At 48.2% G+C, this 22,233-nt stretch overlaps 1 protein-coding gene across 2 annotated transcripts in view; it reads left to right on the forward strand.

Moving 5' to 3' along the window:
• Positions 1–22,233, forward strand: part of DTD1 (D-aminoacyl-tRNA deacylase 1) — a 77,509-nt gene that overhangs the window by 51,258 nt on the left and 4,018 nt on the right. For both annotated transcript variants that reach the window (XM_043883736.1, XM_043883738.1), the window contains one exon: positions 15,714–15,881. In XM_043883736.1, coding sequence (XP_043739671.1) covers positions 15,714–15,866 — 153 coding nt within the window. In that variant the 3' untranslated portion in view covers positions 15,867–15,881. The remainder of the gene's footprint in view (positions 1–15,713; positions 15,882–22,233) is intronic.

The raw sequence follows: 22,233 nt of genomic DNA on the forward strand, positions 1-22,233 counted from the left end.
CGTCGAGCCGGCGGCCACCGCGGGCCACGCCGAGTCCTTGGGGCCCCGCAGCTGCCAGTGACCGACAGCAGGACGGTCTTAGATGTCTCTGCATCGGGGGTGCTGAAGGGAATTGCGTTGTTCCGAGGATGGGGATCAGAGGCGTAGCTGCCACTATTTCTGCTGGAGGACAGATGGGGTCTGGAATAAGTCAGGAGAGGAAATTGCCAGTAAAATGCTTTAAAGAACTGGCAAACTGATGTCCTCGTCAGCACGTGTCTTTGCCGTGTCCCTAAGGTTTTCCTCCCTGTCACTGGTGGTTCCTGTTCCCAGTACTAGTTTTTGTCCCCGAACTCGAGGACTTGGTCCCAGCCTGGAGCAGGCTCGGCCTCAGCTACCCACTGTGATCTAGAGGCCCTTTCCTGGATCCTCCCCAACCCCACCCTTCATGCTTCTTGGGTTTCTTTTTTATTTGCTCTGATGTCTGTCTTCAAGTCACTTTTTTTTCCCTAAGAAGAACGTTTGGAAAGTAAATGTTCTTAAAAATCGGAACTGTACATCTTGTCCTTACACTTGGCAGTTGGTTTGGATGAACACAGATGCGTAGGTTCAAAATTCTTCAGGATTCCCAAGGGTTTTCTCCTGCCTCTGGGGACACTTGCAGATTGGTCCCATTTTCATCCCTTGGCTGGGTGGTAGCTTTCTTTTTTCTTTTGAGGATCCTGTGGGCACCTTTTTCTTTGGTATCCTGAAATTCCATTAAGACATGTCCAGTTTTCATCCTGTTTATTAGTAATCCAGGATTTCATAAATCTCAATTCTCCAGCTTGCTTTTAGCTCTGGGAAGTTTCTTCCTCCTGTTATTATTATTGTTGTTGTTGTTTACTTTCACCCCTGTTTATTTTTCTGTTCTCTCTTTCTGGAAAGCCTGGAGGTCACTTTATAGTTCTTAGAGATTGTTCCTCTGTCTTAAACTTTTTCAGTGTTTTCTGTTATTTTTCTCCCTGGGACAATGATTGAACTTTATCTTCCAGCCCTTATACTGAATTTTAAATTCTGATAGTCATGTTTTAAGTATCCATGAACTCTTTTTTTTTTTTTTCCATGAACTCTTTTTGTTGTTGTTCTGATTGCTGCTTTTTGACAGCAACTAGTGTTTTTGTTTTGTTTTCTTACTTTGTTTTTAGGGGTATTATGTCTTCTTTTCTTTTTTTCAGTTTTGTTGAGATGCAGTTGACATACAATATTGTATAAGTTTAAGGTGTACACCATAACGATCTGACTTACATACATCATGAAATGACGACCATATTAAGTTTAGGAAGTATCTGTCATCTCATATAGATGCAAAATTAAATCAGTAGAAAAAATTTTTTTCCTGGTGATGAGAACTCTTAGGATTAACTCTCTGAACAACTTTCATATATAACATACAGCAGTGTTAATTGTATTCATGTTGTACATTCCGTCCCGTTGTTTATTCATCCTGTAACTAGAGGTTTGTGCCACTTGGCTGCCTTCATGTAATCCCCCTCAATGCCTTTCCCCTGTGGTGACCAAAGATCTGATCCCTTTTTCTTTGAGTTTGCTTTTGAAGTATAATTTGAAGTACATAATAAGTACAATGTTAGTTGGGGCTTCCCAGGTGGCTCAGTGGTAAAGAATCTGCCTGGAGTGCTGGAAACACAGGAGACATGGGTTTGATCCCTGGGACAGGAAGATCCCCTGGAGGAGGGCATGGCAACCCGCTCCAGTATTCTTCCCTGGAGAATTCCATGGACAGAGAAGCCTGGAGGGGCTACAGTCCATAGGGTCACAAAGAATCAGACACGGCTGAAGTGACTGAGCACACACGCACAATGTTATTTCCTGTTACACAACAGAATGACTGGATATTTCTATATGTTTCAAAATTATCACATTTAGTTACCATTGGTCACCATGCAGGGTATTATATGACTCTTGACTATGTTCTCCCCCATAACTCATTTATTTTGTCGCTGGAAGTCTGTGCCTCTTAATCCTCCTGACTGATTTCTTTCCTCCCCCAACCCTCTGGCAACCACCTGTTTGTTCTCTGTATCCATAACTCTGTTTTGTAATGTTTGTTCATTTGTGGTTTTTTTAGATTCCACATAGAATTGAAATCAAACAGATTACGTCTTTCTCTGTCTGATTTATTTCACTTAGCCTAATACCTTATAGGTCCATCCATATTGTTGTAAGATTTCATCCTTTTTTAAGGCCAAATAATATTTCATTATATATACATATAATATATATATATACACACACACATACAAACAGACAATATATATATCACATTTTCTTTATCCATTCATTTATCAGTGGATACCTAGGTTATTTTTGAATCTTGGCTATTGTAAATAATGCTGCAGTGGATATAGGAGTGCATATATTTTTTTCCTAATTAGCTTTTTTGTTTTCTTCAGATAAATACCCAACAGTAGAATTTCTAGATCATATGGTAATTCTATTTTTAATTTTTCGAGGACTCTCCATAATGTTTTCCATAGTGACTGCATCACTTTACATTCCCACCAATAGTGTAAGAGGTTTTTAGTTTTCCACATCCTTGTGAACACTTGTTATCTATGTTCTTTTTGATGACAGCCATTCTGACAGGTGTGAAGTGGTATCTGCTTGTGGTTTTGATTTGCAGAGGGGGGTAGAGGGTAGACTTAGTAGTACTACGTCTTTTTAATGCCCTGTGAAAATATTGATTGGATTTTTAAATGTTCGTTTTTGTTCACAGAATTACCTCTGCTCAGAGTCAGCTGTTGTGTTTAATCTACCTGATCCTTCTCTCTTGAGCTGTGGGTGCTCCCCCAAGTGTCTGGATGCTCTTGGCTGTCTGTCCGTACCTAGGGATGCTGACCCAAGTCAATTAGGTGGTTGGTTGGTGGGTAGTTAGTTTACAGGTAGGTCGATTTGGTCTCCACTGCTTCTGTTCCCTGGATCGGAGGCCAGTGGAGCACACAGCCTATACACATTTGTGGGCAGGAACCGCAGAAAAACAGTGCAGGATCCCTCATCAACTCATGTTTTGAAAAGGTCTGAGTAAGAAGTGGGAAAGGGTACTTAACCAAGGGGCAGATTGGAGAGAGCAGCTTTTTCCTGTAACAAACTGAGATTTCACAGCAATCTAAAAACGGTATTTTTGTTGTTGTTTGTTTGTATTTGTTTTTAAAAGTTATTTTTATTTCTCAACCATTTCTTACACCAAGGACATCTTGCAGTGTCTGGAGACCATTTTGGTTTTAACAGGTGGTGGGGGAGGGAGAAAGTGCTGCTAGCTCCTAGTGAGTTGCGGCCCGGGATGCAGCTAAACACCCTGAGACCCACAGAGCATCCCGCACAGCAGAGGGCTAGTGCTAGTTAGTGTTAGTCACTCGGTCGGGTCTGATTCTTGGCAACCCCATGGACTGTAGCCTGCCAGGCTCCTCTGTCCATGAAATTCTCCAGGCAAGAATACTGGGCAGAGTGGGTTGCCATGCCCTCCTCCAGGGGATCTTCCCAGTCCAGGGGTCGAACCCACGTTTCTTGCGTCTCCTGCATTGGCAGGCGGGTTCTTTACCACTAGCATCACCTGGGAAGCTCTTTTAATTGGTGAAGAGATGGGAATTCTATTAAATAGGTTCTGATTCCGTCAGCCATAAGTATTCCATAGCAACATCTCAGATGGTCAATCAGTCTGTACAGAAAGTCTTGTAATGGATTGAAAGCCTCTTTTTTTGTGGACATTTAGATTGCTCCGCAGTTTTTACTGCTGTAAAAACCAATTCATTGAACACCCTTTTGTGCACTAAGCCACTTATTTTCCACAAGATAAATTTTAAGAGGTGAAATTATTGGGTCAAAACATGCAGACACTTGCTCTGGGTTGCCAGATTGCACCCCTAAGGTCCAAACTAACTCTCCATCAGTATCATGTCATGTTCCTTTTCTTAAACCCTCATGAAGGCTGAGTATTATCATTGTTTAATCCTTGTCAACTTGGTGGATTCTAAATTGCATCTGATTGTTTTATTTGTGTCAGTTTAATTACTAGTGAAGTTGAGCTCTTTCTCATAAGCTTATTAGGCATTAGCGTTTCTTCCTATGTAAAAAATTGCCTATGAACATGAATTTCAGATCCAGATTGATTCATTTCTTGTTTACATTTCTATTTTCTTCTTCACTGATTAGTTTTGAGACTTGCATAACTCAATTTTATTACTACATTACTTAATACAATTTCCTTTATTCCTCTCTCAAGAGGCTGGAGTTCTATGAGTAAGTTATTTATGCATTTATTTTTTAAGGATGGGAATGGCCATGATACATTCTGAAGACTTTCAAGTTTGGGAACACCCTGGTTGACTGGGAATGTTTGGATCGTCATCTGTTGCCTTCAGGTTCTATAGGTGTCATCCCAGTGGCTGGTTGGCCTCCTTCCTCCCTTACCCACATGTCTGTCTGTCATCATGCAGTCATCCTTTCATTGATGGGATGCCCAGGTCACTAGTGCTTTACTGCTGCCTCTCTGCTGGCGTTTAGTCATGTGGAAGAGAAGATGATGCTTTCTGTGTGGATTCCTCTAAATTTCCCTGACGGCTGGTCCTTCCAGGATACACTGGAGCCCGTGGGATGTCCTTCTGTAATGTCTTTACTTACTGCTTTCTCAGTATCTGCTCTGATCTCGCCTTCTCTCCCTTCCTACACATGACTTCCAAGTTTCTGCTGTCTTTGCTTATCATCTTTTCCTCTGTGTATTAGGATTACATGAATTGATTTTCCTGAGTCATTAATTTCTTTCCTTAGTATTGGATCTGTGGTTAACTATATCCAGTGTATGAGTTTTCTTTCTTAAATTTTAAATTGCCTATTCAAGTAATATGTGCATAATTAAAAATATTTAACACATAAAGGCTTGTAATAAAGATACCCTTTTTTGGCCCGTTTTCCCTTGTCCTTGTTCTCTTCCCCACAAGCAAGTACCTCTAACATACTTTAAGTTGTTTCTTTGGGTCTTTTCCCTCTTTATCTCTAAATAATAAACTTTTACCATTTCTTGAAGTACTAAGTTCTGACATTATTTATCTCACATTACTGTAGAGGAGGAATCCGTGCTGTTCACATCCTGCATCTTTCCAGTGTTGTGATATCATTTTAATTGAATCAGTAAATAGTTTTATGTTGCTGCGACCCCGTGACTGTGATCACCCCAGGGCCCAAGATATATCCTGTGCTTTCTTTTTCCTCTTGTTCAGCCTTTTGCTTTTCTGGGAGTGTGTACTTACCTTTTCTTCTTGAGATCCTGCTGAAAGCACTGTTTTTTCCTCCTCCTGCTCCCAGACCTCTGTTTCTAAGCATTCTCTCTCTCTCTCTCTCTCTCTCGGCCCTTTCTGGGAGCCCCTCTGGAGCCCTCGCCCCGCCCCCCCCCCCCCCCCAATGTGGATGGGTCAGCCCCTGGTGGCCCAGCACCCTGGCTTTGACCTCTCTGTAGGCGGTGTGCACTGTTTTTCTGGGGGCCGTGTCTTCCTCTTTTCTGGATTATTATGTTGCTCCAGACCTGCTCTGTTGGCACTTGTGCAACATGTGAGACCAAGTGGGGCAGAGGAAAGGGTCCCCCCTCCACTTTTTTAAGACTCTTGCAAATTGAAGAAACATTTTGAATCATTTAAAGAGCACTGTTAGTTTCAAATGCTCTTGAAGAGTTTTCTGTTACCAATTATGCACTGGAATACCAAAGCTGAAATGGTTTTAGTGTCTCCTTAAACTTTGCTCCCTGATGGTTAACCAGACATGTGCTGACAGCAAGCTTGGTATCAACTCCAGCCCGAGATGGATGGTGACTAAACTGGGCGCCTGTTACTTCTGCCTCCGAACAGCAGTGGCCCAGAGAGGTTAGCTGTCGCCCGTCACTGTGGAGATTTTCCAGTGAAGGACGGGCCCAGGGCACAGGCGTGAGGAGGGCTGTTGGGTCCTTTTCCCCAGTGGGGTGGGGAGGGGGTGGTCAACATAACAAAACTCTTGGATGCTGAAATGCATCGTTTGCCATGTATGTGGGTGACCAGTCTTCAGAGCATTCACCTGTATGATGAGATGTCACAGGACTGTAAAGTGCATCCCTCAGCCCCTTGAATGGGGGGTCCTCATCTCCCCTGTGGCCCTCCAGTATCCCAGGTGCCGACTGGCGGAGAATGCAGGGTAACACCGGCCGGTGACACAGGGAATGTGCACATGAGAACCTGGCTCATCTAAGAGCATCTGAAGTGCTCTGGTCTGGGTGCCCCCGAAGTGAGAGGCTTCGGTTCAGGTAGTTAACATGCAGAGTCTTCCCGGGGGCTTAGGGAGGGTGGAAGCCAGATGGGGAGGGGGAGCCAGTGTGTGGGTGACCCCTGGGCACCCCCTGGGTGACCAAAGTCACCCCCAGAGGCGCTCACCTTGGGACCACCTGCCATCTGTGCTCCGGCCGGGCCTGCGGGCATCTTTAGGATGAAGGTGCAGATGCTCTGGCAGGAGGTTAGAAGTCGTGGCCTGGCAGGCAGCTGTCCTAACCCTGTAGGGACCCCAACAGCCTCCGCTGTGAGGATAGAGAAGCCCACGCCTGGGCTCACCTCCATCCCAAGATGGCCTGAAGCAGACGGCCTGGTGTGTCGCATCGCCAGCTGGGAAGGCTGGGTGGATCGGGGGACAGTCAGCTGAGTAGGAATAAGGCAGAGACAGGAAGCACCCCACCCTCACCCACCACTCTGCATGCCTAAGAGGGTTTTGTAAACAAGGGGGAAATTAGAAAATAAAATTAGCTTGCATGATTTCAGATGGGAATGGATACCTCCTTGCCTGACTTCTCCCCGCCCCCCGCTTTTTTTAATTCCCACGAAAACCTCAAGCAGAGTTAATAATGTATGAAAATTAGGTACCATGTGTGTACTTTGCTTTGTTATGTTTTTATTAAGCAGCCAGTTGATTTAAAAATAACACAACGTGACAGTTGACATAATGGCAGACGCCTTGGCGTGTATGGCAACATCCTCTTTGAATGTTGTCAGATTTTCCATTACACAAGGACACTTTAAAAAAAGAGGCTTTCAGAATTATCACATAATAGGAAATTATATCAAGTTACAGTTCAATAAAACAAATTGCCCAACACAAATTCCAATTTTTAAAGATGGCTCGGTCAGTTAGAACTAGTCTGCGGAAGTTGGTTTCTGCAGATTGTTTAAAAATCCCACCGTAGACTCACTTCTGTCTTCCTGGAGTTTCTCTAGGCTATTGGGGTTTGGCCTACTCTTCTTTTTTTTTTTGGCCTTCTCTTCTGTCCCCTTCCTGTCCTCTGCCCTCTGGCCTGTTAGGCAGCAGGAGAAGTCACAGGTCATGGGCCCAGAGGTTTCCAGGACCTCAGCAGGTGCCCCACCTGCTGCCCCGTGGGCTGGCTCGGGGGCTTCAGGCTGGGGTGGGTGCCCTCTCCCAGGTTTCCAACTCCAGCCTGTCATTTCTTGATGGAGCCCTGCCCATGGTGGAAGGGCTGCAGGCTTCTCTGGTCGCTGTGCAGGGACCCGTGGGCTCTCCTGCCCCTCCATGGTGGTGCTGGATGGCCGCCTCCTCTGTGTGTGTGTGCGCGTGTGTGATTGCACCTGGCCCTAGGAGGCTCACTCCACAGCGTGTCTTCCTCATGGTCTCGGGTGTGGTAATTAGCCAGCAAAACAGTTGTCTCGTGTCAGTGCATTTGGTGGACCTGCAGGGTGAGAGAGTGGTCAGCAGGCCGGTTTCAGTGAGTTGGCACGGTCAGGTCATCTTTCCTGGCGGCAGGAGTTGGTGGACCCAGGAAGGACGGTGGGCTCATGGAGGGAAGGTTCTGGAGCTGTTGAGAAGGACTCATGGGCTGCTGGGTGTGGGGCATCTTGTCTCTTAGCTCCTGTCCTTACTTCCGAGGGGACGTGCCAGCCGTGTCCCCCCTCAGCAGCTTCCTGGGGCTGCCCGCTCGTGCCTCCTGACGTCAGCAGCTGTGGGCCAGCTTCTGCGGAGCCATCATTACCTCATGGTGTTTTAAAACGTAATTGCAGAGGAGACGTTTGATCTAGATGACTTGCACCATAAGACTTTCTTGGAATCTTTGCGAGGGGTGGGTTGGAACAGAACTTTTCCATCTACACCACGGTCTATAAAAATCCTAGTAACTGACTTCATGGGGCTTGAGCTTTTCTTTTGTTATTTCCTTCACTCTCTGATTAGATTTTGCTCATGTGCAGGACGGAACAGTCTGACAGGAAATAACCAGCAGTAAAATATCTCAAGGGCAAGACTGTACCTGGCACCACCCCCGTAAGGACGGCTCAGGGTTGACTGCCCCAGCAGTAGGGCTGACCTCAGAAGCCCCTGTCCAGGTGATCTTTGGCTCCTAAGGAGCCGGGTCGACAGGACCTCGGCTGGGAGTCTGGAGGCCTGGCACTTTCCCCAGCCTGGCCATGGCCTTGAGCGTGCTCTCTCAACTGACTCCACCCCTCCATGGTGCTCAAAATCAATCTGGGAACAAGAAGACTTGCTCCTGACTTCTCAGAATGCTCAGGGTGACAAATTGGTTGTCACCATCTAAGGGGCCATTTGTTTCCCTGGTGTGAAGACAGACTTTTAAGGGAGGAAATTAACATTTCAGTTTACATTCGTGGGCCCTTTGAGGAAGGAGGTGCTCCTTTTAGGCGGCTGTTGTCTAAAAATGAAGAAAAGACCTAAACTGGTTTTTGTGAGAACATACAGAAACACTCAGAAGAAGTTGTAATTATTCACACCTTTTTGCGAAATCGTGTTGGAAGCAAGTCTGAGGCACCGTCTTGCTCCAGGAGGGAACCTTCAATCAGGGGTTCCTGGGTACCTGTTATGTTCAGAAATGTAAAGAAATCTCTTTTCTCGGTCCCTCCAGCACGGCTGCTTGCGCCTGTCAGCTGGGTGGTTGGACATTCCCGAGAGGAGCAGGCAGGTGGTGGCAACAGCAGACACACGTCTCTGTGTCTCCCCCTTCACACCCTCCCAGCCTGGACAGGTGTCCCCAGCCGCAGAGCCACGCCCTCTGCTGAGCTTCTCTGTAAAGAGCAGAATCTTAATGCAGCTGGAATTCTGACTGCGTGGACCACGGTGTGAGTCTGGAAGCAGCTGGTGTCTTCAACAGCCTGGAGGTGCTCCTTCATTTCGTGTTTTATGTCACTGTCCACGTTTTATGTCCATCGTTCCACAGACTGAAGGGACCTGCCTTTAAAGATGCTTCTGCAGCGAGTGGTGGACCGCCCACCACCATGACCATCTCCATGTCTGGTGATTCGGGGCTCCCACGTGTCCCAGCCCCCCAACCTGCTGGCAGAGGTCTCCACCTCTGTCTTGGGTGATGGTTACCCCAGCAGCACCTTGTCCCACCTCTGATCCCAGCCGGGGGATGTCCTGAGTCCTGGCCTTGCCTTGCCATCCCTCTCTTGGCTTCTCCTGCTCAGCCCTGACTTCCCTTGGCCTCTCGCTCCTCTGCCTCATCCTCCGCAGCCCTTGGCCTTCTGGTTCAGTTGCCGCTTGCCCGGGGGGGGGGGGGGCCTGCACCGCCTGCGCCCTTCCCTATAAATGTCCTGTGGTGAAGATGAATACAGAGGCCAGTGCTGCCCGGGGTGGGCACACCTTCCCCTCCCTCTACCAGGGACTCCCGCCCCACCCTCAGCTCTGCTTCCATTCAGCCTTCCCCAAACTTGAGGGCCTGTACCCCACCAGCCCACCACACACTGGCCACCCTGTGTTCCCTGGTGCTGACTGCCTCTGGGGCTGCCCCTTGCTTGTGGCCGCCCCGTTTATCAGTGGACAGGCTGGAGCCACACTGGTCTCCTCACCCTGGCCCACCTCTCCTGCTGCTGATAGGCCTGCAGGCCTCTCCCGAGGTCAGCACCAGTGACCTTGAAGCACTCTTCCAGTTCCTCGTTGCTCTGGAGGCTTCCTCATCCTGCTTCCTCTTAGCCGAGTATCCAGTTCACTCACCTTAGGTTTGGTCCTTCCGATTCTTCAGCCACAGGTAGAAACATCCAGTCACACTGAGGTCCTGCAGTGGCTTTTTGCTAAACCACTAAGGAGCAAGATCCAGGTCAGGGCTGGTTTTGGTTTCATTTGTCAAAAGGAAATGGCCCCAGGGTCCCTGTGTGTCTCCATCTGCTGAGGCTGAGTGCAAAGGAGGGCAGCCGCTTGGGCTGCCTTGAGCTTTGGGCAGGATGCTGGGGTCACCAGTGCTGTTAGCTTCTCCACCTCACAACGGGGTGGTAATAGTTCCTTTCGTGCACACCCAGGGCTGAGAATAGGACCAGGCTAGAGTGGGGGTCACCAGTTATTTGTGTGGTGGACATTTGGCCCAGAAAGCCAGGGCTATGTCTGGTTCTCCCCTATGTTCCTGGCACCTTGGATAGGGCATGACTTGTAGCCAGTGCTCATAAACTTCTGAACTGAAGCTTCTAGATTAAACAAGAAAGGCCACATGACTCCCTGGAGAGAATGTGGAGTTTGGTGTCTAGAGGCCTGGGGTTTGGTTCCATGTCTGCTTCTTGCATCCTGTGGACGACCCCTGAGCAAGCCTCACCCCCTGAAGGTCCATTTCTCCTTGACTTCAACGGGTGTGTGATGACATGCTTTGCTGTCAGCTCGTCATGCTCCAGACGTGGAGCTTAGTGATCCCTGCCCCCCTCCAAGAGGATGGCTGATTCCTCTGGCTTGGCCCTGCCCCTCCCCAGGGCTTCTGTATCCCCCAGACGCCCCCTCCTCATTCTGAGAACTGCTTGCATTCTGAGAAGTCTCATGCACTTGTGTTTATTTGGAAGCAAAATGGTCCTCTGAAGCCGTCTGGAGCTCGCTTAGGTCCTCGTGACTGTGGCTCAGGCCCGTATGACAGCAGGCTCAGGGCCACTTCTGAGTAGAGGGAAGAGGAGGGACTGGATGGTGACTGTAGCTCAGGCCACCAGTGTGGTTTCTCCGGGGGATGCAGATAAGGACACACCTGTTAGTGGGCTGTTCAGAGCAGTCGGGATCAGTTGGGCAGAGGTACAAAGCCAGGAGCCTACCAGGGGGCTATATCTACCCCAGTGACTTTACCTTTACCAGATGCATGCTTGAAAACAGAATGTGACCGCCCTGGTAGAGCTTAGGGAGCTTGTCCTCTGTGGTGTGGCCACAGTCTCCACCCTGCCCTAATGTCTCACATGTGGTCACTTCACTCATTCTCTTGCCTGGTGCCTCAGGTCATGATCACATTTGCGGGTCCTGTGATGGAGCATTGTGACCTTTGTGTTCAACCAGCTTATTTGTACGTTAGGCACTTAGAGCATGATCATCTTGATTAAAAAGAAAGCTCTTTCTTTTCTCAGTGGATTTAAGCATGAGTCAGGGAGGTTTGGGCCTAGATAGTCCAATCCTCTGTTCTTTGCCACCACCACCCCACCACCCCTGCCACCTTCAGAGATGTGGCGTGAGAGGAATGGGCTGACCTCGGGACGGTTACCTGGCTCCTGGGGGTATCTTGGCCTGGAATTGCCTTTGGAAGGTTTGGGTTTCACTTTGAGACACTAGAGCCTGTATGGTTTGCAGACTGTCTGCTTTGCAAAATGGACCCTTTCAGATGATTTAAAAAAAAAACAAGCAAACAGGGCTTCCCTGGTGGTCCAGTGGTTAAGAATCCACCTGCCAATGCAAGGGACACAGGTTACATCCCTGGTCTGAGAAGATCCCACATGCCATGGGGCAACTAAGCCAATGCAATGTGACTACTGAGGCCGTGAGCTGCAGCTGCTGAAGCGTGCGTGCCTGGAGCGTGTGCTCTGCAGCAAGAGAAGCGACTGCACACAGCCAAGAGTCGCCCCCCTCACCTCAACCAGAGAAGGCCCACAACAGAAACGAAGATCCAGCGCAGCCAAAAATAAAATAAAAAATCTTAAAAATGAAAAAACGAAAAGCAAAAGTCCTCCATCGCGGTGTTGTAGGTTGTGTCCCCACAGGCCTGTTGTGGTTTATATTTTCCTTGACGTTTGTGTCCTCATTAACTTGAAAGCCACAGCGTGCTACAGGAGTCTGTATGCAGCACCCCTTTTCTCCTTTTTCTTTCTCATTTGTTTCCTAAAAAAAAAAAAAAGAAAAAAATCCACCGCTTTCTTGCCTTGAGATGTAAATTCCACATTCTGGCTGCATTGAATTCCAAGTTTTTCCGAGAAAAGGCTTAAATTTATTAGGTTAGTTCACAATGTTCTCATAGAGAACTTTTACTCTGAGGCATGGAGCCATGTGTGGTCGGGGTTGTTTTAAGATAAATAATGAAAGAGTCAGCATCACATCCTTTACAGAAAGTCGGGCTGTGCCTGTTGCTGCAGTAATTGTCACACGTGATCCACAAGCTTGGTCCAGGGCAGTGGGCACAGGGCTGGGGTGGAAGGTCACGCGGATGCTCCCGCAGTTTCCGTTGGTGTTGATGGCACCCCTGGGTCAGTGCAGAATTGGATGGGCTATGTGGGGACCTGAGGACCCTTAGGAAGCCTGCTTTTACTGGGAATTGTTCCCTGTCATCTGGCCAGGATCTGGTTTCTCCACAGTGTTAAAGAGTGGGAGGCAGATAACAGGATCACAAACAAGCCTTTGTGTGTAATGGACTCTCAGCATCTCAGAGCCTTGGTCTGCTTGTGTCACTGGAGATGGCCACATTGTTGTGTATTTACCTCTAAACAGGGGAACCAAAACCAAGAGGTCCTCTTTGGGGAATAAAAATCATGCTTTCTCAGAGGCTAGCTTGGAACATATTCACAGTTATATAGATGTGTATAAGTATCCATCTGCCTGCAGACATGTACATGTAGAACACACACCTATCAACGTGCGTACAGACACTGATGTGAATATAAAGTGCTGGCAGCAGCTTATCACAGTTCACTGCCGAATGTTGATTTCTAGATGTTTGGATTCCATAACCTAATGACGTGAAAAATAGGAAGGGGGTCCCGTATGGATTGCCAACATCATGTTTTCTAAGGTTGTTAAACATTATTTTGGTGGTGGATGGTAACTAGACTTACTGTGATGATCTTTTTGCACTATATACAAGTACAGAATCCCGTTGTACACCTGAAACTGATATAATGTTATATGTCAATTATGTCTCAGTAAAAATTATTTTAGTTGTAAGATACACACAACATAAAATTTAACATCCTGCCCATTTTAAAGTGTATAGTTCAATATGGTCATATACATTCATGTTGTGCATCCAAGATCATTTTACAAGAAAAAGAGCAAGACAGATGGGCCCCATTTCCTGTCCTAATCATTTCATAGAGGAAAGAGCGCCAAAAGGGAAACAAGGAAGGAAGGGTGGCATCTTGTGTGTGTATGTGTGTGTGCACATGCCTAGTCACTCAGTTGTGTTTGACTTTTTCTGACCCTCTGGACTGTAGCCCACCAGGCTCCCTCTGTCCATGGAATTTTCCAGGCAAGAACACTGGAATGGGTTGCCTTTTCCTTCTCCAGGGGATTTTCCTGACCCAGGGATCAAACCCATCTCTCCTTCATTGGCAGGCAGATTCTTTACCCATTGAGCCTCTGGGGAAGCCCAGCTGGCATCTTGATGAAGGATGGTCCTCCCACATCTGTGGTAGAAAAGCACAGAGAAGAAAATAATCATTTATGGAAACATAATAGTGCAGAGGGACAGAGGGCAAGGAGCTCTGTATAGCCTCTACTCATATGTGTAAAATGCTAACCTTCTTATTTTGCCATCACACCTAAAACTAATATAATGTTGTCTGCCAATTATATCTTAATTAAAAAAAAAACTTTGTGTCTTCTCTGCCTAAAACCATCCTGCTCACAGCATCTGTCCTTGAGCTGTTTGTTGCCAGGCCACGGCAGGTCATAGAGCTCAGGCTGGAGAAGCTCAGCATGGCTTCTAAGCACACAGTTCAGTGGTGGTATTTCTTTACAGTCAGACTTTGCTGACGAAGGAAGCCATGTGTTCATTTATGTCCTGGCACGAATCTTATCATCTCTGGTCTGAGTTCCAGTAGCAAGCATTTCACGTCTGGCAGTGGTCAGCAGCCCTGTTCTAGAGCTGGTTTTGTTTTTATAGAAGTTAAGCCAACAGTTACGGTTGGAGCCCGTATGTATTCATTCTACTGTGATACCATGCTCTGCTCTTTCTCCTCGAAGTTAGCTAGTGAACTGACTTTGGTTTGTACTCTCCAAGCCCTTCTTACATCTGCCTGTTAGCAACACTTAGTGTTTCGCCAAAATGAAATCCTGCCATTAAGGCTTCTGAAACTGACATTGGTTTGTATTGACTATAAACTGGGTTTAAAGACTTACCCATGTTGATCCGTGTCCATCTGCTCTAGAGGATCACTCGAGAATGTGTGACTGTGCCACGTTCTAGTGATCTATCCTCCTATCGGTGGACATCTGGGTTGTTTCTAGGTTCTTGCTAATACATTAGTACCACAGTGCACATGCCAGGGTGCCTTTCCTGCGCACACGAGAGGGAGTTTATCCCAGGGAGCTTTCTGGGAAGAGAGTCACCAGGTCAAAGGGGAAGAGAAGCCTTTGTTCACAAAGTTGAATTCCCTGCTTAACCAACCCAGCTGTTTACTGCAGTTGTTCAGGCACCTTGAGTGGGAGTAGGGGGAAAAAGTCAGCCAGTAATAAATTTGGTTTTCTGGACCAAATTGAAAGCTGCTGATTGTTGATCTGTCTAAAGGTTTAGCTCAGAGTCTAAGAATAGAAAAGCATGGATCTGGCAGTTGCTTACAGTGACTTTTCTTCATGTCTCTGGGCTTGGGGCAGAGACCAGTGGGGAGCAGCCAGCCCTTCAGGTTCCCCCTTTTCCACATGAACAGGAAAATGTTTGCAGTCTTGGCCTGGGAGGCCCATGAACCTGGGTGTCAGGCTTTGTCACAGATGGCTCTTCTGGTCCAAGAAAATCCTCTGGCCACAGCTTGGTCCATCTCCTCAGATGAGTTTCTCAGCACGCCTTTCTGGAGTGCTGGGTGTTGCTCAAGAGTTTCAGCGGATCTGTCTTCCCACCGTCTGGTTGTGGTCTCTGAACCAGCTGGGGAGGCACCCAGAAGGGCAGAAGTGGCCTCGGGTGGCCTCAGGTGGCCTGGGGGACATGTGCAAGGGCCCCATGGCAACATCTCCAGATAGCTGCCATGCAGCCCATTGCGAACACCAGGGCCTAGACCACGGATGAGTCTCAGGACAAACTGAGAGCCAAGGGGATGTCTGCATGGTTTGTGTCACAGCTTCTCTTACCTTCAGCAAATAGGAGAGTGAGCTTATCTGAAGAGCTTATCACTCTTTAGAAAACAGTGAACAGGAAGACAATCTGCCTGTGAGAAAAAGCTATAGAGCCATGAAAGAAAAAAATAGCTAAACTATAAACTAGACTAAAAGCCTTTTCTGCTCAGCCTGTCAGAGCAGCCTATGAGTGGACCCTTCCCACACACCCTGGGACAGTCTGAGCTGTGGGGAGGGTCTGACGGAGATCTGATGCATCTGGTATCGGATGGATGGACACCTGGTATGGGATCTGGTGTGTCAGAGCCAATGCGACACCCCACATTATCAGACAAAAGTCATTGTCCGTGGTCGCTGCCTGTGAGGCCATTGGTGTTTTGGACGTACAGGCATGAGTTTACATTTGTAAAATAATTCTTTCTTTCTTTTTTTTTTATAACCAGCTGTCAAAGCTTGAAAAGCAGCAGCAGAGGAAAGAAAAAACCAGAGCCAAAGGGCCTTCTGAGTCAAGCAAGGAGAGAAGCGCTCCCCGCAAGGAAGACCGCAGTGCCAGCAGCGGGGCCGAGGGGGACGTGTCCTCAGAGCGGGAGCCGTAGGTGGGCTGGACGCAGGTAGGGTGGCCTCCTCGGGCTGCGTGGTCTTCTTACGTGGGGGCACCGGTCAGGGATGGAGGATGGGACGGCTTATGGCAGTGTTTTATGGATGTTTGCTTGTGGTCGCCTGAAATCCTGCTGCCCTCCAAGGTGGAAAGAAGAGCTGAGATGCACCTGCATCAGCTGACCGCTATGGGTGTTAATGCTACTAGAGTGTTCCAGACTCGAGCTCCCACTTCTACACTTTCCTCTTGGAAGCTGAGTATGTGGTGGAGTTGCATCTGGCACCTTGTGTGACCTCTCACCTGTTGTCCTTCACCGCACCCTCCTGGCACTGCCCACTCATGTTCCAGGGGATTCCCTGTAGCTTTGGGTCCAACTCCCTGCCTAAAGGCCATGGGCTTGTTGTCCCCACTGCCTGATGGCCCTTGGCTCAGGTTGAGGGGCAGGACCTTGAGGGGCCTGTGGAAATGGGGTGAATGGGGCAAGGGCACCTAGCTGCCCAGCTGAGAGGAGAGCAGGTGTGCGTGTTGGGGTGGCCTGGACAGGGGGGCGCAGGCAGAGGCTGGAGAGCGGGCTCATAGGCTGCTATCCGGATGCTTGTCTGAGGCAGGGGCCCAGAACAGTCCAGGCCATGGTGAGTCTGGTGGACACCTCTGAGCCCCCTGGGTTTTGTCCTGGGGTCCTGGGGAAGCTCTGAGAGCTGTCAAGTGCACAAGTGACACAGTCAGGTCCCATTTTAGAAAGGTGACCCCAACAGCCCTCGGGAGCGGGCTGGAGGTGACAGGCCAGTGGTGAGGCAGCTGCAGAATGCACGTGATCAAGGGCTGGGTGTGTGGTTCGGAGCCTTCGGCCTGTAAACTGTGGTTCAGATCAAGTCCGCCTGTGGGTTCGCCCTGAAGATGCCACATGGTGAGAGAACATCTGGGGCATGGCTTCTGCCTCTGGAGTGGGGTGCCTGGGGGTCTGCCTGTGGCGTGTCTGTTAGGATACCCACTGCCAGCACGGAGAGAATGAGCTGAGCCTGTAGGTGTGCCCAGGTGCGGTGGAGCCAGCTCGAAGACAGGCAGGATGGGGGGATCTTGGAAGAGGTGGGGTTGCTAAGCCATGTTGTGAGGGGGCCATGCGGGATGGTCAGTCCTGTAGGTCCTGTTGACTTGGCCCAGGCTCCGTGTTTTGTCAGAGTGTCACTATGGGGAGGTGACAGCCATGTCCACTGATCTGGGCTCACGTGTGTCACACACACGTGAACGTGAAGCCAGAGTTGGAGGGAAGTGCCTTCATGCTCGACCTCATTTGTCATCATCACAAACCCCACCTTGTTCTGGAACTTGATGCTCTGACCTAAGGCCCCTGGTTTTTATTCATGAACTGAAACAGTTGGTATAAGTTTTGTTGTTGTTCAGTCACTCAGTTGTGTCTGACTCTTTGTGATCCCCATGGACTGCAGCATGCCAGGCTTCCCTGCCCTTCACCATCTCCTGGAGCTTGCTCAAACTCATGTCCATTGAGTTGGTGATGCCATTCAACCATCTCGTCCTCTGTTGTCCCCTTCTCCTGCTTTCACTGTTTCCCAGCATCAGGATCTTCTCCAGTGAGTCAGTTCTTCACATCAGGTGGCCAAAGTATTGGAGCTTCAGTTTCGGCATCAGTCCTTCCAGTGAATTTCAGAGTTGATTTCCTTTAGGATTGATTGGTTTGATCTCTTGCAGTCCAAGGGACTCTCGAGAGTCTTCTCCAACACCACAGTTCAAAAGCACCAGTTCTTCAGCACTCAGTCTTCTTTATGGTACTGTCATATCCAGAGATGACCACTGGAAAAACCATAGCTTTGACTATACAGACTTTGTTGGCAAAGTAACGTCTCTGCTTTTTAATATGCTGTCTAGGTTTGTCATAGCTTTTCTTCTTTAAAAAACGCATAGCAAGGAGCAAGTGTTTTTTAATTTCATGGCTGCAGTCACCATCTGCAGTGATTTTGAAGCCCAAGAAAATAAAATCTATAGACACTGCTTCCACATTTTCCCCTTCTATTTGCCATGAAGTGTTGGGACCGGATGCTGTGATCTTTGTTTTTTGAATGCTGAGTTTTAAGCCAGCTTTTTCACTGTCCTCAGAAGGGGGTCTTCTGAACCTGAAATTTGGTATATAAGTAATGTTCAATATTCATGAACACACAGTAACCTTTTATGTGGCATATATGTGTAAAACTTCCATTCCCACCTCTTCCAAGACCTAATGAGGACGTGATCATCATTGATACAGTCAGTTTTGTTGTTATAATACTGCTACTGCCTGTGACTTACAATCCGTCCAGAAATCCTAAATCCGGGGGTGACGGGTCACATAAAGGCAATGTGCTGGGCGGCTCTTGAAGTTAGTTTTCCGATTATGCTAAGTAAGTGGGTCCAGCCGTGACTCAGAACTTCATCAGGGTCTTACCTGCATCCTACCAGTTTCCGTGTGACAGTGAGTAAGTTATGTCATTTCTGCTTCCTTGGTTTTTCTTCTGTGAACTAAGTGAGTGGAGTTCAGCAGTGCTGGGAAAGGTGGGCAGGCATGAGCCACCATGCCCAGCGGACAGGGTGGATGGGGACCCCGTGTGGACGAGCCTGCCGTGCAGGGTGCCTCCAGGTCCCCTCGGCAAGACGTGGCCACCAAGACGTGGCAGAGGTGCTGAGGGGCGGTCTTGCCTGCCCTGGGAGGGTGCGAAGGAACTGCATTGGGTCCCCTGGGCCGACCGTGGGTCTCCATGGAGGGGAGGTGAGCCCCAGAGGCTGAGTGGTCAGCTGCGTCCAGGCAGCCAGAGGTCTCACGACCTCAGCCCTTGACGAGCACTGACAGGCCTTGCAGGTCTCGGCTGTGACTTCGTCAGGTGTCTGGGTGAGCCTCGAGGGGTCTGTGGTGCTAGAGACCGAGGTGTTGCCAGGTTGGCCAGGGTCTCTGGGGACTGCGTGTGGGGCCCAGGTGCTGGCACCATAGGAGACAGACTCACTGAGCCTTCAGGATCCAGCTGCTGCTGCTCATGGGATAGAGGCTCTTGAGGCAGTGTAGACGGGTCCATGAAGATGTTGAAGGTACATTTATATGAATGTAACTACAGCTGCTGGGTTTTGGATCAGGAGCCTGAAGTGAAACCTTCTTTCCTGACCGTTTAAGATGGGGGTCCAGCTGCAGTTATTCACACTGGAGATGGCGGCAGAGACCCTGTGGCTGGTGCAGGTGTGAATTGAGGGGGGGGCGTCCTCTGAGACACCCACACCAGGTGAAGACCAGGGGGCGCTTCCAGATTTGTAGGCCCTACAGGGGTCTCCACAGGTGTATTGGGGGTTTGCTGACTGCAGACCTGTGCTGCCCCTTCTGCTGAAATGTGTCATCCCAGCCGCTCCTCCCAGAACTACCACCCAGTGTCCAGAAGTCTGTAAGAGCTGACTGGTGGTGACAGATGGAAGGTGACCTTGCCATCTACCTTGCTCTACAGGAAAACAGTCCCCCCACCTCCCCACAATGAGGGCAGCTGTGGTTTTCATTTGCTGTGGGTTTTGTTTACTTTTCTTTAAAAACAAGTGCCCTCAGGAGTATCACAGGCCTGAAGGGGAGCAGCTCTGAATTTCCGAGGCTTGAGAGAGAAAGAAAAGGCAAGAGAAGATGGAGTGAGAGGCTGCAGGATCTTGGGCAAGTGTTTCTTTGCAAATGAACCCAAGCCCCCTTGGTTCAGAGGACATTCCCAGGGTGTCACCGCCTCTGTCATACGGCAGATGTTCCTTATCTTACCTAATGGACGTGAAACTGCTAAAATCAGCTCCTCTTTTGTCCTCCATCTCGTTCCTCAGGCTTCTCACTGTGCTGGGAGGATCCAAGGTTTCCTGTGAGGCCACAGTTCAGTTACCGTCTTTCTGGCCCATGGCTAAAGGTATCAGGGCTACTGCCCATGAAAAAGAATGTGGTTTCCACTTGGGACTACAGGCTGCAGTGTTCCCTCATTTGAGCATCAACCCAGCTGCCACTGGAAGGGTGTGAGAGAGGCACTCCTGGCCAGCACCCGCATTTCTGTCCTGAGGTTTCAGCCCTCGAAACCAAACAAGGAAAATGTTTTGGATGCTGCCATCCGTGTGCTTTTCCAACTTAACCTTTGCATAGTGAGACGAGTCCTGGCAGAGCACATTTCTTTCTAATGCGCTAGAGCAGTTGTGTGTGTGTGTGTGTGTGTGTGTGTGTGTGTGTGTGTGTGTGTGTGTGTGTGTGTGTGCTCTGTAGAAGGCTATCTTGTCACTTTCTGCTGCTGTTTCCCTGGTGAAGGTGGGATCTCTCATTCCTGAACTTTACTGTGCTTCCCTGTGTCAGCATTCTTGTTATTTTTTCCTTCCCTATGCTGATGTTTCATGGTATAAGACACTCTGTGCCTGCGATAGTGTTTTTATTTTATTTTTTTAACTTTAAACAACCTTTTCCCAGTGGTTTCCCTAGAGTTTGCAGTATACATTTTTCACTAATCTGAGCCCATCCTCAAACAGCCTGGCCACCTTACTTGTGCAGGTGCCTCACGGCAGCGGCTCCCAGACCTTAGCGATGCTGTATCACTCATGTCGCCTTCCATGTGTTCCACAGCCCAGTGCATTACCTATTATTATGTTATAGATACTTTTTTTAGATGAACCAAGAATAAGACAAAGAACAGATCTGGGGACTTCCCTGGTAGCCCACTGGGTAGGGCTCTGTGCTTCCACTGCAGGGGGCATGGGCTCCATCCCTGGTCAGGGGATATGCTTCCTTTCATTATGTGAATCCAAGTTTCTGACCTGTGTCATGTTCCTTCTGCCTGAGAACTTCCTTGGTGTTTCTTGTGTATCAAACCAAGCCTTTGTTTCCCTTTCACTTTTGAAGGATAGTTTTGTTGGTATAGAATTCTAGATTGGTGGTGGTTTTCTTGCTTGGACATTTTAGATCTCTCATCCCACTCTCTCCTTGCTGGCTCAGTCTCTCCTGAGAAGTCCTGTGTAACTCAGCATCTTGTTCTGCTGCAGGTAACCTGTGCCTCTCCTCCCACTCCACCCACAGCTTCTTTCAAGATTTTCTCTTCATTTTTTGCAGTTTGCTTGTGATCTGCCCCAGTGTGGTTCTTGATGGATATGCTCTGAGCTTCCTGGGTCTGTGATTTGGTGTCTGGGCTGTTCTTGGCCATCATTACTTCTCTGCTCTTTCCACCTTGTCCTCCTGGAATCTGGTTTTGTGTATGTTACCCCTTGTGCAGTTTCCCCAAGGTTCCTGGACAGTCAGTTCCTTTCCCCCCACTCCTTTCTCTCTCTGTTGGCAGTTCAGTTTGGAAGTCTATGTTGACCTTCTTCAAGCCCACCGACTTCTCCTGGGGCTGATGAGCCCACGGGAAGCTCTCTCCCTTTCCTTTTGATCCTTTCTGGAGCTTCTGTCTTTCTGCATACATTACCTGTCTTTTCTCAAGAGTTGTCTACTCTTCCCAGTAGAGCCCTTAACATATTAATTGTAGTTACTTTTCCTTGTCTGACAATTCCAGCATCTTGTTTTAAATATTTAAGCCTCATTCTGATGATTGCTTTGGGCTTCCTGAACTTCTGGAATCTATAAATGCATGTCTTTCAATACATCTGGGAAATTTTAAGGAGTGTTTCTTCCAATGTTATTTTCTGCCCTGTTTTCTCTCCTCTTGTTGGGAGGAGGTTATTGGTCCCAAACCACAAGTGTTGTTGTGGTCTTTGTTATATAGGATGCAGATATTATACAGGAGCAGGCATATTATGTCACTTTACTGGCAGGGGGGTTGGATTTACTTCCTGCCCAGGCTTGCACCTTAGTTGCCTTATTTATTAGAAACAAATCGGCAAGACTGTCCATAATAATTGATTCTGTTTATTGCTCAAGTACAGAGCTAAGGTTGCTGATAACCTGGAGTGTGCTAATACAGTAGATACTACTTGCCTGTGCATATTTAAATGTAAATTAATTAAAATTAAATATAAGTTTAATTTCCTTAGTCACAGTAGCCACATTTCAAGTGCACAGTGGCTACATGCAGCTGGTGGCTGCCGCATTGCACGGAGCTGATAGACAACAGTCTGTCACTGCAAAAAGTTCTTTTGGGTGGCACTAGCTTAGAGGGATCAAAGTAAGGTTTTGAGACCGTCATCTGAGCCACTATGGGTGTGGTTAAATACGAACAAGTATGCATTAGAAATACATGGGGCAGAATTTAAAGCAAAGAATAAAAACTAACTGCTGTCAGAGTTTGTTCCTTCCATGATCAAATGACATCAGTTTTATTTTTTCCCCTGCTTGCCTTATTAGTTCACACTAAGCTTTCCTTTCTCAGTTAGAAATGACACCATTGTCCCTATGT

The sequence above is a fragment of the Cervus elaphus genome, chromosome 23 (assembly GCF_910594005.1).
Source record: "Cervus elaphus chromosome 23, mCerEla1.1, whole genome shotgun sequence".
Taxonomy (NCBI): Eukaryota; Metazoa; Chordata; class Mammalia; order Artiodactyla; family Cervidae; genus Cervus; species Cervus elaphus.